Source organism: Nelusetta ayraudi, unplaced genomic scaffold (assembly GCF_046127955.1).
Source record: "Nelusetta ayraudi isolate G7.1 ecotype Tasmania unplaced genomic scaffold, CSIRO-AGI_Nayr_v1 ptg000013l, whole genome shotgun sequence".
Classification (NCBI taxonomy): Eukaryota; Metazoa; Chordata; class Actinopteri; order Tetraodontiformes; family Monacanthidae; genus Nelusetta; species Nelusetta ayraudi.
In genome coordinates, this window is record NW_027466063.1 from 934,988 (window position 1) to 949,150 (window position 14,163).

The 14,163-nt window shown below is 46.2% G+C and overlaps 1 protein-coding gene across 6 annotated transcripts in view; it reads left to right on the plus strand.

Moving 5' to 3' along the window:
* Positions 1–14,163, plus strand: part of ttll7 (tubulin tyrosine ligase-like family, member 7) — a 67,582-nt gene that overhangs the window by 38,568 nt on the left and 14,851 nt on the right. For 4 of the 6 annotated variants that reach the window (XM_076022627.1, XM_076022631.1, XM_076022625.1 and 1 more), the window contains 6 exons: positions 324–459; positions 4,784–4,870; positions 7,685–7,913; positions 9,421–9,552; positions 9,875–10,164; positions 11,984–12,118. In XM_076022627.1, the coding sequence (XP_075878742.1) occupies positions 324–459; positions 4,784–4,870; positions 7,685–7,913; positions 9,421–9,552; positions 9,875–10,164; positions 11,984–12,118 (1,009 nt within the window). The remainder of the gene's footprint in view (positions 1–323; positions 460–4,783; positions 4,871–7,684; positions 7,914–9,420; positions 9,553–9,874; positions 10,165–11,983; positions 12,119–14,163) is intronic. The other 2 variants (XM_076022630.1, XM_076022628.1) reach the window with 1 other exon arrangement.

Consider the following 14,163-nt stretch of genomic DNA (forward strand, 5'->3'; position numbering starts at 1 on the left):
ACCGAAAAAACCTTTGCCGCCTTTCCTCCGCTGCGCCTGCTTTTCATTCTCTGTCGCCTCCTCCGCTGTCCTCTCCTCCTCGTCCATCCTTTCCTTTGTCTCCCTGCTTGCTCGTCTTCCTCGTCCCGACCGTGGCTGCTATCGCTGCCCATCTTTTTTTTTTTTCCCCCACTGCCTCTCCCTCTTTCTTCTTTGTGTCACGAAACCCCAACTTCATTTTCTCCCCCCTCTTTCCCCTCCGGTTTCTTCTTCTTCTAATGCTGACCCTTCCCTCTCTTCTCGTCTTCCCCCCGATCCCTCGCTCCTCTCTCTGCGACCTGCAGGCTCATTTACCCCCCAGAGGACCAGCTGCTGTTGGAGAAGTACGAAAGCCTGCTGTCAGCCGCCTTTCAGACCTTCCTCGCTGGCCGAGCCGCCTCGCTTCAAAAGGAGCTGAATAATCCACTCAAACGAATGAAGGCACGTATGTCGGTGGCAGAGGCACACGCACCTACAAACACACACTCATGTATATACATTGATTGATTGATTGATTGATCTGTTTATGTAAGTGTCAAACAGCCTGGTTGGTGTCCAGCCCTCGTGGGCTTTTTAGACACTGATCAATATATTGTCAATTAGTAATCTTCCCACAATTACATCCACAAATCCAGCCATGTGACTACAGAAAAAAATCAAAAGATATGGACACATGTGAATCAGATAATTTGTCAGATGGGATACAAAATACTTTGTCACCAACACCAGGCCTTTTCTATCAATTTAGCAAGAGCAAAAACTTAATTTTCAGACAACCAGCACAAAATGTCCCCCTCATATTTCCAGAATATGTCCGTTTTCTTTTTCAACTTAATTGATTTAAAAAGAGCATTTCTTCAGTCACAATATGAAGGACAGTACAAAACAAAATGAAATCCGTCTTCCAACAGCTGGCGATCACAAAATTCACGCAAACCTGATTGTTCAGGCATGTACACAGGATGGAAAATGCCCGGGAAAGCCGCACGTCTCCATTAAGATGCCGGCCACGGAGGCAGGCAAAGGCATCACCAAAAATGACGTGCAAAGTGTTTCTCAGCTCTTCGTGTTTGTTACAAAGTTTGACAGAGTGTCCTTCCCCTCCTTCATTTGCTTTGCTTCGCTAAGCTGCTATTCACTCCGTCACTCGGCAAATATTTAGTGTGCCACGCTCGCCGGCTCGCACGAGCAAATCAAAGCCAGCGCCACAGTATTTCTTTCTTGTTCTGCCGTGTCATTCGCAGCAGGGAGATGCTGCATGGTCCCTCCCTCTTTGTGTGTAAGTCGCTCTCTCAGGTAGCTTCCAAGCTGATTACCCCCGGCGCCCACGTGTCGGCTTTCTCGCAGGCACATTAACACGTTTCGTGACAAATGCTTAAGGAACATCTCTTCAGTAGCTGTCAGTAGTAATACAGGGAGGCCAAATTTTGAACAGCACTTTAAGGGGAGATTTAAAAGAGATTCAATTCCATGCGGTTGTTGAAGACAATGTGAGAGGAAGCAGGTTAAAGAGAAGAGTAGTCTTCATGTAGTTACATAGGAAGGATGAGAACATGAGGTTTTAGTCATAATGCTGTCGAAGTGTCGTCGGTCTTCCCTCACTTGTCCTATTTATCATTTTAGTATAAATATTTGAAGATTTTTGTATATTTCTTTGGAGGTATGAATATAAAACAGATCTCAGTGTGTCACATGGCATAGGAAGTTAGTAAAACAGGTTATAGATCAATGTATTGAACACATTGAAGCAGCGTCGTTAAGCATTAATTACAAATACTGAGTGTGACATTTACTGACAGTTGAGTTAACATGGCTGTCAAACAAAGCAGTTTAGCCCTTTCAAAGTTGAGTTGAGTTCTTTTTTAGGCTTTCCCAAGCATTGCATTGTGTTTTCAAGAGTAGAACTTTCGTGGAGTCAGAAAGAATCGAGGTAGTTGTGATTTAGCCCGCGTTCATACCGACGAGGCCGATGATAAGAACAAAGGACATTCTGATTTTTTTCTTTCAGATCCTTTTTTGTGCTTTTCAAACAGCATGATCATGAGTGACACCAGGAGAGAGAGACAAGGCCAGACAGCAATCTTGGCAATTTATTTTTTGAGACAGACGGTTGAATGGACTGATTTTGAACAGATATGATATTCAACCAAGTACAAATGGCGCATTTTATTATTTTTTCCTCTCACTTTTCTTCCAATGTCATTGTTGCAAACTTCCCCTTTTAGCATTATGCAAATGTCTGTTTTTCAATCGCTGCACAAAAATGGCACCTTGTCAGTACAATCGTTCCTTACTCGTCTTCCAATTTAATCTCATAAAATTGCATAAAATTAACATGAATGAAACATGAAATTGAAGAAATTAGTTTTTCGTCCACAACCCCTCCCCCACCCAAAAAAAGTGTTTGCCTCGCCAAATTAACACGGCGGCAGTAAGACATCATTAATCACGGCTCTCTCGACTTGATAAAATCACGGCTTCTGGTCCCGGCATCTTAACGTGCTTCCTACACGTCACTGTGTTATTTTTGGCTCTACATCTGTGCGAGAGACAACGCACGACGCGAGTTGCACCGCTTTCAAAAGGGTTTGCATCACTCGTCTCCACGCTTTCCATTACAGTGAGCTCGACAGATTCGCATTCACGCACTTCGCTCTGTTGTTGGCCATTGCCCCCCCCCGGCCCGCTCGATTCTGTAAAGGAGGAATTAGTTGCGAACTGGTTGGTGCAGTCAGGTGGCCGAGTCCGTCTGAGAAAAGTGACAGAAGTGGAGCGCCAAGCAGTTGGTAGGCGTCACATGGGATGAAGGCAAGTCTCGCTTTCAGAGGAGAGACGAGGAAGCCGAGAACTGTCAGTCGTGGCAAAGGTTCTTAAAGAGGAAGAAAACAGACAAGGAAGAAGCACTTTGAAACATTACTAAGCAGGTTTACTCACAATCTTTTTTTTGCGTTTGCCGTTATGATGCCACTGCATCTGACATTCGTCGAACTTGTTACTTTCGACTCCGCATGATCTGAACTGACATGAGCAACAACAGCAAAGAAGCGAATCGGGCAGCTGCAGATACAGTGGAGGCATTTAAAGACTGTCAAGAAATAAAGAAAATCAAAGTAATTCTCATCATACTAGTGGACTGTGATTGTCCAACATGAGCGCTCTCTCTCTCTCTCTCTCCCTCCCCCATGCACAGCCGCGTCATTTCATAAGTGTTGTTTACAAAAGGGGAAAATAAGTAGCTTAGAGTCCATCTGTAATCACTATTTGTCTGTTGAGTTTGGCTTCCTGCCACGCTGTGAGAACCAGTCGTGAGTCGCACAACCAATGACTTGTGGTGCAATTTAATACAGTAATGGGCTTCCAGTGATTTTTCAAAGCGTGCTGGGTGGGAAGGCTTTCACCACTGCAGGGATGACGGCGCGAGCTGACCTTCCTCCATTATTCTTCCTAATATCTAAACAAATGATTTAATGAAAGGCAGAGCGCTGCCGTAATGGCCGACTTTAAGAGGAGACGCACTGAAATCCCGATGTTGTATTTATTTACTCGATGCGTAATCCATTGAGTGCCGATCCCAAACTGCAAAGATCTGTTTTTTGTTTTTGAGATTGGACAACAAGGCTGACTTTGCAAAGGAGCAGATGGTTCATTCATACTTGGCTTCGGAACCCCTAACATCATTAGAATGTTTTGTTAAAAGAAAAAAAAAGAGCAAAAAGAGCAAGCAAAATTGTCGGCCCACGTTCATCTGTTGTTACTATCTCAGCTAATATCAATGGAACAGAAGAAGTCCAACATTTAGAAAACATCTAGAAGGAAAGTAATTGAAAAAGTTCATACCAAGAGTTGCGTCTCTAGTATGGATCCCCGTATGGATCTGATGCTGGCTGTACACACACACACACACACACACACACACACACACACACACACAGATCCAGCATTATCCTTTGGACCAAACAATAAAGACCTCCTGACATGGGCGACTGCCATCTTCACATTCTGCGTGCGTACGCAAACACACACACACACACACACACACACACACACACACACACACACAACCTCAAATTTGGACGCCCATGCGCGCCAGATAATCACGGGCGCGTTGACCTTTTCGCGGACCCCGGGAAAGCAGCGCGACGGCTAATCTGAGAGAGAACAAGCACTTTTCATGTGCGCTTGAAAGGCAAGTGCGAGCTTTTAGGTCCCAAGCGTGAGGCAACATTAATCACCTTTGCCTTCATTTCAGCTGCTGCCAAATGGCCGAGGCCCCCGCGTGTTGGCCACGGCCGCGGCAGGCGGCTTTTTCCAAATCCGGCCTTGAAAAAAATCGCTGCCAAATCGCACAGCTACGTGCAGCCAGGGCCTCTTTTATAACCCGGACCCAAGATAAGGAGCATATTCACATGCATGCTATTCATTCTGCGATGCCCCGTTCAGATACAAGATTAATCACTATATATATTAATCGTAACTATGTATTTACATTTATCTCCAAAAAAAAAAAAAAATCAAAGTATCACTGAAGAGACACTTAGGCATCCATGCTTTTGGACATTAGTGTGTTTATTTTTGTTTTGTCAAGCGTTCTTGGGTGTTTTGAAAGGTGCTATATAAATTCAAGTCATCATTATTTATTATTATTATTATTATTACAATGATTACTTGCACTTTGTCACGCACATCTATGTTGTAGCTCTTTCTCTTTGTAAGCAAGAAAAATCTTTGCGTGTTCTCATCCACTCCGTGTGTCTGCTCCATGTAGGAGGAGGACATCCTGGATCTTCTGGAGCAATGTGAACTGGACGACGAAAAGCTGATTGGCAAATCCTCCCGGCAACGGGGGCCTAAGGTGAGAGGCAGAGAGAGAGACTCAGAGACGGAGAGAGAGAGCGCGGGGCAGAGAAGGGAGCGAAAAGAAAAGGACCAGTTGCCTCGAGGGACCTGAGGGAAAAGTGCAGAAGAGGGTGTCAGCGAGGGGAAGAAGGGAGAGGGGAAGAAGGGAGAGGAGGGAGGAGGGAGGGAGCAGGCAGGCAGGCAGGTAGAGGCCTGGAGCGGACGCCCACAGGAAGCACACAAGGATGTGATTGAGGGAAATAAGGAGGGAAGGGGGAGAGCAGGTAGAGAGGAGAAAAGAAAAGAATCAGAAAGAGGCTGAAAGAAAAGAGGCGAGCTCCTCCCCCTCCCACCCAACCTTCCCCCCCAGGGGACGGCTGTCAGGCCGCCTCCACCCCCTAGTCCTCCCCGCCCCCCCGTCTCTCTGTGACACACACCTGTGTGCCCCCCCAGCCACCCTTTCAGTTTCCCACGACAGTGCATTACTCCCTCCATCACCTCGGCTTCACCGCCGTCTCCCCACCTGTCTGTCTGTCATCGGTTAAGCCCCGCCCCCTCCCTCCCCCCCACAACCATCTCCCCGCTCGGAAGTGGGGGTGGGGTATGGAGGGGAGAGGCTAAATTGGCTGGAACGCGCCTCCTCTGAGGGGAGCGGCGCGTTAGGGACTCGACAGGGCAGCGCCGCGGAGGGAGGGAGGGAGGGGGGACGGAGGAGGTGAGGAGGAGGGGGGAGGGAGGGAGGGCCGAGTGCAGCGGTGAGGACTTGTTCAGCCACAATCGCCGTTGTCCAATTTAATTTGGCCGCCGTCAGTTTCGCCGGCGCTTAAGCGCGCGGGGATGATGGACGTTTAGAGCGAGCGAGCGAGCGAGCGAGGGAGGGAGAGAGAGAGAGAGAGAGAAGAATGGGGGGGGTTGGAGGGTGGGGAGGGAGGGGAGGGAGGGGACAGTCCAGGAAAGAAAGAAGTGTGACGGATAGATTCACTCCTCGGAGAGCGGCGGCACTCACATGCCATCTGTCGCCAGTCGAGCCAATGAGAGCGCGAGGAGGCGAGCGAGACGGGATGAGGGTGGGTGTGGGGTGCAAGGGGGGGGGGGCGGTTATTCGGGGAGACGATTTGTCCGAGCTCAGCCAGCGGCCAGTGGACTCAAGAGGACGAGGAGTGGAAGTGACAACACGCAGCTCGCACCCACTCTCAGCCTTCCCAACAAGTGTTCCACCTTCTTCTCATCCCCCCCCCCTCCTCAGGTTAATTTCCGTTCCCTTTGTCCGCTCCTGCCGGCTTCTCCCACATACGCCCCCCCCCCCCAATTTCCCTCCCTCCTGCAATCTTTCACTCCCCGTTTATATGTTTATCGTTCCTCCCTTTGTGTTTGTGATCTCTGCCTTCCTCCGTTATTACTCGGCCACAGCTAGCGCCACCGTCGGGCCGGCCCGGTAATCCCTGCCATCGCTTCCTGCTCGTCCACTCGCTCGGCCCGACGGCAGACTCACTCGATCGGTGAATAGCAGATGTGTAAATGCTTTTATTAACGCTGTCAGCGAGGCCGCTCTTGAAGTCGGCGGCCGGCTTAATTAACTCCCGCCTTCGGAGAGACTCGCTTGCGCGTCCCCGAAATGAGTCGGTTGATGACTTCATGCGGCCGCCCACGCGCCCTTCCAATGCGATTCGTAATAAAGTGCGAGCAGCAAACAATGAGGACGGTTTACGAGATGAAAGGAGCTTGTTAGGGGGGTTTTGGGTTTGGTGCGTCGAACCTGACACGTTGTCGCAACACAAAGCTGCTTCCAAATACTTGAGAATACTCATTTGTGGTACAGTTTCTGAAAGTCCTCCTCCAGCTTGTTATTCAGCTGCGTGTCCTGAAGTCTCAAGGACAAAGCAACAACAGACATGGGCATGTTGTCTAAGTGATGACTCTCCTCACCCGCCTCGTTCATCAACGCTGGAACCATCGTGTTTGTCGAATCACGCGTGGATTCTGGCAACATTTTCTAAGTGAGAGGCTTGTTTTTTATCATAGTTCTTCTCTGGTGTTTCCATTCCTCCCGTGTCTTACACTTTGTGTCTTGCGGGTGGAGTTTCATGAAATTTTAAAGAAACAAAGGTCAAATCGTCATCGGATTATTTTTCTTTTGTTCCTTGTTCCTGACCCTTAAAAGGATTACAAATGGGCAAAACATCTAAATCAGATTTTAACTTCTACCTGCTTACTTGGACACCAAAAAGGCTCATTTTTTTTCTACCCCATGTCACCTGGGAACTTACTGAAAAGTTTTGAGTCTAGCCAGGTGATTAGTAGCCTGCTGAATTGAACTCAGCAGTTGTTCTGGTCCCAGCGGAATGTGCATGGTATGAAAACACACATACAACAGTGGGATTTTTTTTTTTTTTTTTGGACACGCATAAAATTTTGCTCATTCAATATAATGGGAGAATTTTTGTTTGTGTTTCAAAAGGTCTGAATGCTTCAGAAGTGCACAAAAAAAAATGTAAAAGCAAAATTCTTGTAGTTTTTGTGCTCTTGTAGCCAGAGACATCATCTTGCAGAAACATCCAGTTCTGAACTGGACGAAACAGTTTCCCCCACTGTATTTCCAGTCACGCCTTTGACATTTTGAGACAATTCTAAGAAACAGGCCCTATTTTTGAATATTGCAGTTTTCAGGCAGTTGTCAGAATGTTGCTTTAGGATGCACGCTGAAGCATGTTCTGACGCTGGGGAAGAGCACGCAGGTGTTCCCGCAGATCCCTTCTGCCGGCGCTGTTGCTTACCTGGACATGCACATGTGCACGCTCCTCTCTAATAACCTGCCCGTGTTTCCTGCCAGCCCCTGACTGCCATGCCGGAGTGCAGCCAGACGCTTCGGCGCCAGCGACCCGACTACCTGGCCGACTTCAGCAGCGCCAGCAGCAGCAATAACACCTGCTCCTCCTCGGATGAAGAGGAGGAGGAGGAGCGGAGGAAGCCGGAGCAAGGTAGAGGCGGAGAAAAGAGGGAAAAGAAAGTTTCTTACGACCTTGGGGAGAGCAAGGACAAGAACTTGGCAGAGCGCTCAGGTAAAGCCGCAGCGTTCGGTGGGAGACCTTTTCTGTTATTGACTTGGGCTCTTGTTTATTTCGTGCATATCCTTGTATTTAGAGGTGATGATATTCTCGTTTTCAGTGCCTGGTTTGATTTTTGGGATTTTGCGTTTCAATGTTTGTATTTTTTTTGTGAGTGCCCTGTGTGTGTATGTGTGTGTTTACACAGCATCCCATTGAGACACTAGTTCCCTCCACTGTTCGACTTAAAAAAAAATGTGATGTCTTCACTGTTAGTTGTCGCCAAATTTATATTCATTTTATTGGCGAAATAAAAACATCGATAGTCTATGACAAAATAAATTTACTGCTGCCTTGAAGTCTCCACAATTAGACTTTATAAAACAATCATTGTTATTACCTTAAGCCGCTTTCTGTGATCTGTGAACTTTACACAGGTGCACCCAATTAATACACACCCATTTTTGACTGTCCAATTATAGATCCTTGGATTTTAATTTAGGTGGAAACATTGCAACCTGATTCATGTGAACCTTTGCCGGCCCCAGCAAAGTAATAACCTAGTGGACACATGCACACACACACACACACACACACACACACACACACACACACACACACACACACACACACGCAGGGAGAAAGAGAGCGAGGGAGAGAGAGAAGCAAATGAAAATTGTTGGAAAAAAAAACATTCACAGTTTACCTTGGAAATTGCTGCAACAATCCCTGGTTTATACGGAGCGTGATGAGTGTCAAATATTCCCACAATGAGTCGCATACATCAGCTCACTCGAGTGAAAAGAGAGCATCATTCATTTTGACCTTGCGCAGGAAAAAAAAAAGCTTTTTGTTACACTTTAGAAATGTGGCTTTGCTGTCCTGTGTCAAGCGCTCACTCGGAGAGTAAATAGAACACTTAAAAAAAAAGAAAGGCCATATCTGTTTCTGTGTGAGCGTCAGAGTCTCAAACCTATTTTCCCCTATAGTATATATATTTATATATATATATATTTGTTTTTTTTTATTAGCATTTTTTTTTTTTCAATCTTCGTGCAATATATTAATACAATGTATTCGTATTACATTTTTAGTTCTATGTTTTCCCTTAAATGATCATTTCCATAACAGTAAGGACTGAGTAAAATGTTCTTAAATTGCTACCTTGGGGCAAATACATTTTATTTTAAAATTATTACAAATACAGCAATGTGTACTGCCTGGCCACTGAAATAAAATCTGTTGATTTGCAGAATGTATTTGTATATTTCAATTGTAAGGTTATTTATTAAAAAGAAGAAGAAAAAAGAAAAAAGGCTAGCATTAATTTAGGCTGTTCCTGATTTAAAAAAAAAAAGAAAAATCACTACAGCTACATGACTCTTCGGGGCGTCAAGGGAAAAAAATCCAAACCCTAAAGCTCTTTTGCACTTCATTTCCTTACATTACGTTTTCTGGCCTGTTACAAAATTGTTTCTCATTTTATTTTATTTTTTTGTGTGTCCTCTGAACTTCTTTAAAGCCTCAGAATGTGTCAGTGAGTGTCAGGACAGACAGCAGGTGTGCCAAGCTCCGCTCCGGAGCACGAGGCAGCACAGAGCTCTTCAGACTGAGCCCCTTAATACTGTCAGCTGGCAGTCGTTGGACAGGGAAGGTTCAGTAGCACTCCCCCATCTCACACACACACGCTTACACACACAAACTGACATGCTGGGCAAATAGAAAACACACTAATACGCAGGCTGGAAAAAAAATAAAAAATTGGATGAGTCTCTTGTGTGTAAGATTTCCCACTGCACGTTTGCAAAATAGCCATTTTTCAAAATGACTGCAACACAACCTTACGAGGGTTACGTACTGCAAAGGTTTTTGCACTGCACAGTTCACAACCTCAGTTTTGTTCTCTTTTCAGACACAATGGAAACACAATCACTGATCACTGTTTCCTTCCACCCTTCCTGCTCTTCCTTGCACAGGTCGGATGGACTGGAAGCCTCCAATCAAGTCCCTCCGAACCAGCCCCGTCCCCTCCGCCTCGCCGACGCTCTCCGGTCCAATTAGGCGCTCCATCTCCTGCCCCCGCTCCATCGCCTCCCTGTCTTCGCCCAGCGAGGTCCGGGCGTTGGCCACCAGGCCGCCGTTTCCCATGGCCACCTCCCTGGTGAGGCTGACCACCACCCCGCTGCGTTCGCACTCGCTGAGCCGCAGCGGCTCCACCCACCGCGTGCCCCACAGCAACAGCCTGGGCACCATCCACTCCACCATGGTAAGATAGTATATCCAACTCTCAAAAGTACGGCCTTTTGAACTGAAGCGTGCGTCAGACATTTTGTCCATGATGGATTTAGAGAGAGGGCTGGCATGCTACCAGACAGAATCATAAAACAGCTTAAACGCAGCAAGACAGTCCAGGAAAGGCCTGAAGGGAAACCTTCCTCATCCCAGCTGATCCGAGTCATCCGCTTTTTGTTTATGTCGCTTCCCTCCGGCCCAGTGTCCCTCAGGAACAATAAAGACATCCTTGAGGTAATGGTTTCTACATCAAGAGGGAAGATCCCAGTGGGCCACCAATGTCTTATGGACATACCTGCTGGTCTGACCAGTCTATGTGTGGCCGGAAGTGGAAGCGTTGCGATTTTAGGGCTATACATTGGCAAACCTTGCCCTCACTGGAACAAACTATCAAGCAAAATAAAAAAAAAACAAAAAAAAAAAAACAGTGGAAATCATGGAACTTGGGAGAAAAATAAGAAATTTACTTTAAAAGTTTGTAATACAATATACCGGTAATTTTGTATCATTTTTATCATCACTAGGCAAGTGTAGTACAATTTTGCTCTGTTTATGCATCTGTGTTTACACTTAATGCAAATGACTCCCAGTAGGTCCAAACAAAAACAAAACAAAGCTTTTTTGTGAATATAGTGCAATGCATTCTGTATTGTTTTAATTTGCTGTAAAAATCACAATTTAGGCTACAATTTTTATAAGCTGTGTTATTATCCACCACTATTAATGCTTTATTTACATGATGTGGAAAAGGCCAGAAAAACAGTGTGCATTTCTTTTTCTTTTTTTTACTCTATATGAAATGATGATGCTACTTCTGTAAAAAAAAAAAAAAGCAAAATTTGTAGTGGCCCACTTTTGAATTTATTTGTTTATTTGGCTTTTTACTGGACTCTTGCAGCTATAGCTGTTATAGGTACACAGTGGTTGTAACAGATATTCGCTGTTCGAGGACACAAAGTCGCAAGCGCAAGCATATTTGCAGCATTAATGAGATATATTAAGAAGTGATTGAAAATATCACCACTATTACTGCGCTGTGCTCGCTCCCCGCTAGAGGAATTATTATCTATGATCTATGGCTATGAGAGGTGATAGTCCCGTGAATTAATGATCCTGTGTAATGAAAGCGCTCACAATAATTTGAATAATAAGGGCATAATAGAGTAAAAACACATCACGCCCCGATCTCCGTGCTTTGACGTGTTAACAAACCCACTTCTGTGTACGCTCCCCTCGCTGGTGCCAAGGGGATTTGGAGGAGCTCCCTGCATAAATTACAAATGATTAAATGTACCATATCACAAAAAAGTCAATTTGCCTTGACAGTCAGTGAAAAACAACATTAATTGTTGGATAAGAGATAAGAAGATAAGAATAATCATTACCTGCAGTTCTCAAAGTAAAAATAACGACGGCATCCAAAAAAACCTCAATAGTCCTGACGAGATAAACTGCAAAGACGATTCTACTCTATGTGGTCTTTTGCATTTTTTTCCAATATTGTCCTACACTTTATTGCGAGTCGTCCTTCTTTCATTCCTATAGTCGAACACACTACTTGAGAATCAAGGTATGAATCAGCTGCGACCTTGTTTGATTTTACTCAACAAAAATATTAGAAATCAAGCATTTGAACGATTTGATCTCTGCTGTTCTTCCTTGCAGCAGTTGTGGGATTTTACTGGATTTTAGCTCAGGATCATTAAAGCTTAAAAGTCTTAAGACAGTTCAACATTTTTTTTTTGTAATTAGGATTCAAGAAGTGAACGTCGGGTGTTTTCGGTTTCATGCAGGGCGATCCACTGATCAACCTGAGGAGCAAAGAGCAAGAGGCTGAGCTGGTGCGCCAGACTCTGGCCGCGCTCACCGCCATGAGGATCAGGTTCCCGGGCAAAAGCGAGGAGGAGGCCGAGTCTGTGCTGGATGAGGTGAGCGCCTTTCTTTTGGATTTTCCTCTCGCGTGCCCCTTCGCATTACCGCGTTGCGTCGCCATATTGCCCGTTGGATAGATCTCAGGGCGAAAGCTGGATCGACAAAGTAGCCAAAGTGGTGAAGCGTGGCGAAGCGACAAAGTCCAAGTGTTGCTGGCCCCGCTGTATTCCCAGAGTCCCCTCTGTGGCCAGGTGCGGTCACTCTGCAGACCCCCCCCCCCACTACCCTCCCAACCTCCTCCACTCCCCCCTCACAATTGCTGCCCGCGTCGGCTTGGCTCCCATTGTCTTTCAAACGACCCCGCTGACAACCTGTCTTCAAAGTCGCCCCTTTCCTGCCGCTCCCCGCTGTTCCCTCATATTAATCAGTGCTGCCTCCTCGATCTGCACTGCTCAAACCTCGCTGTCCTTCCGTCCTGCGCTTTATTTGTGTGCCTGTACTTGTTTGGCAGCGCTGTGCTCAAGCCGTCGCTTAAATAAGTTGTTTCGAGAGCAGCATGAAGACCTACGACGACAGCTGACAGTAATGTTCTAATATTAAACTGATAAAATGGCACCTCCTTTATGCTGCATCTGCTTTTAAGCCCACAATGGGGTTTTTTTTCCCCAACATCTTGTGTTTTTTTTTCTTTTATTTTCACAACAGAAGAGTTAGAAGGAGCCACTAGAGTGAGAGGCTCACCTTGAATTCAGACCCGGAGCAGAATGGCACTTGAGCAGCACAAAAAGTACACCGAGAGCGTCCATCCATCCAGTCTGTGGCGACTTTGACCTCTGCCAGAGCGGTCGCTGTTCTCACGAGCAGCTGTCCTTTCAGGACCGCGGCTCCCGCTGCGCTCAAAGGACAGCGCTGGAGACAACAAAACAACACGGTCCACTGTCCAGGGGAACTCAGTCACCTTCCTGTCAGACATGCGGCCGCGGTGTTGCTTTAATCAGCTGCTCTTCTATCCAGCTAAAGTGCAAGGCACCTTTCCTGGGAAGGACCAACAATGATTTGAGCTCTGTGGCTAAATGCGCCTTGCAAAGTTCTCTCTCGAAGGCTCTGTATTTGCAGCGTCTAATGGCAAACTCCGCAGTCTGCAAAGCAAAGATTGATTGGGTCCATTTCGGCTCAGCCTGGATTTCACAGCCATCTGTTTTGTTTTTGTTTGTTTTGTTTTTGTTTTGTTTTTATTCCGTGGGAATATGATGTGACAAATCAGCGTCCATTAGCAAGAAAAAGCTGGTCGATACTGGGAGGTTTGACCAAGAAGCTGCTGCGAGCCTGCAATCGACCAGCAGCAACAGCAGTTTTGTCAGAACTGAAGACGCGGAAGGCTTTTTTGGACTCTCCTTCTTTCTTCTTCGTCTTGACTACTAAACTCTCTTGGCCCTGAACAGCTTTGGTTTGGGTTCATTCACATGAACACCAGCTTGGCCACAAGGAAGCTACTTCCCTTCCCAGTGGTTGCCATGCTGTCACCAGCTGACTTCACTTGTTACAGAGAAATGTGACTGGCCCATATTGAAGCGAGTAGTAGAGTCTCAACCCTGAGGCTCAGATGTCCCACCTTCAATCTTTTGCCAGTAAACAAATGCAGCCTGAAAGTGGTGCAAACCAGTCTCTTAAGAATGACTTTCAAACTTACGCCAAATCAAATGTGCAGGTCAGTTCTGTTTGATTTGCTGTGACCCCTGTAGGGAACAGCCAGTCCAAATATTTATGGAGCCTCCCTTTATAAGTGCCTCACCTAGACAATGTCTGGGGGATAGATGTGTGACATATATCCCACGGCAATATGTGGAACATTCCATCTGGCCGGTCACGTTGTGTTTTAGAAGTGCACAAATCAGTTCTGTCGAACTGAACTGAAACTGCTCATACACTGTTTCCTGTCAGTGTCACTTAATTAAAACGTCGCTAAAACCTGTGTTTTTGTGTTTTGTGTTTTGTTTTTTCTATGCCTCTGCGAATTGCGACATGCGCCCAGGAATTGCTTGTAAAGTCGCAGGAACAACTCGTAGCGCCGTAGAGTTCCTGGCTGCTGACAGCCCTGTCA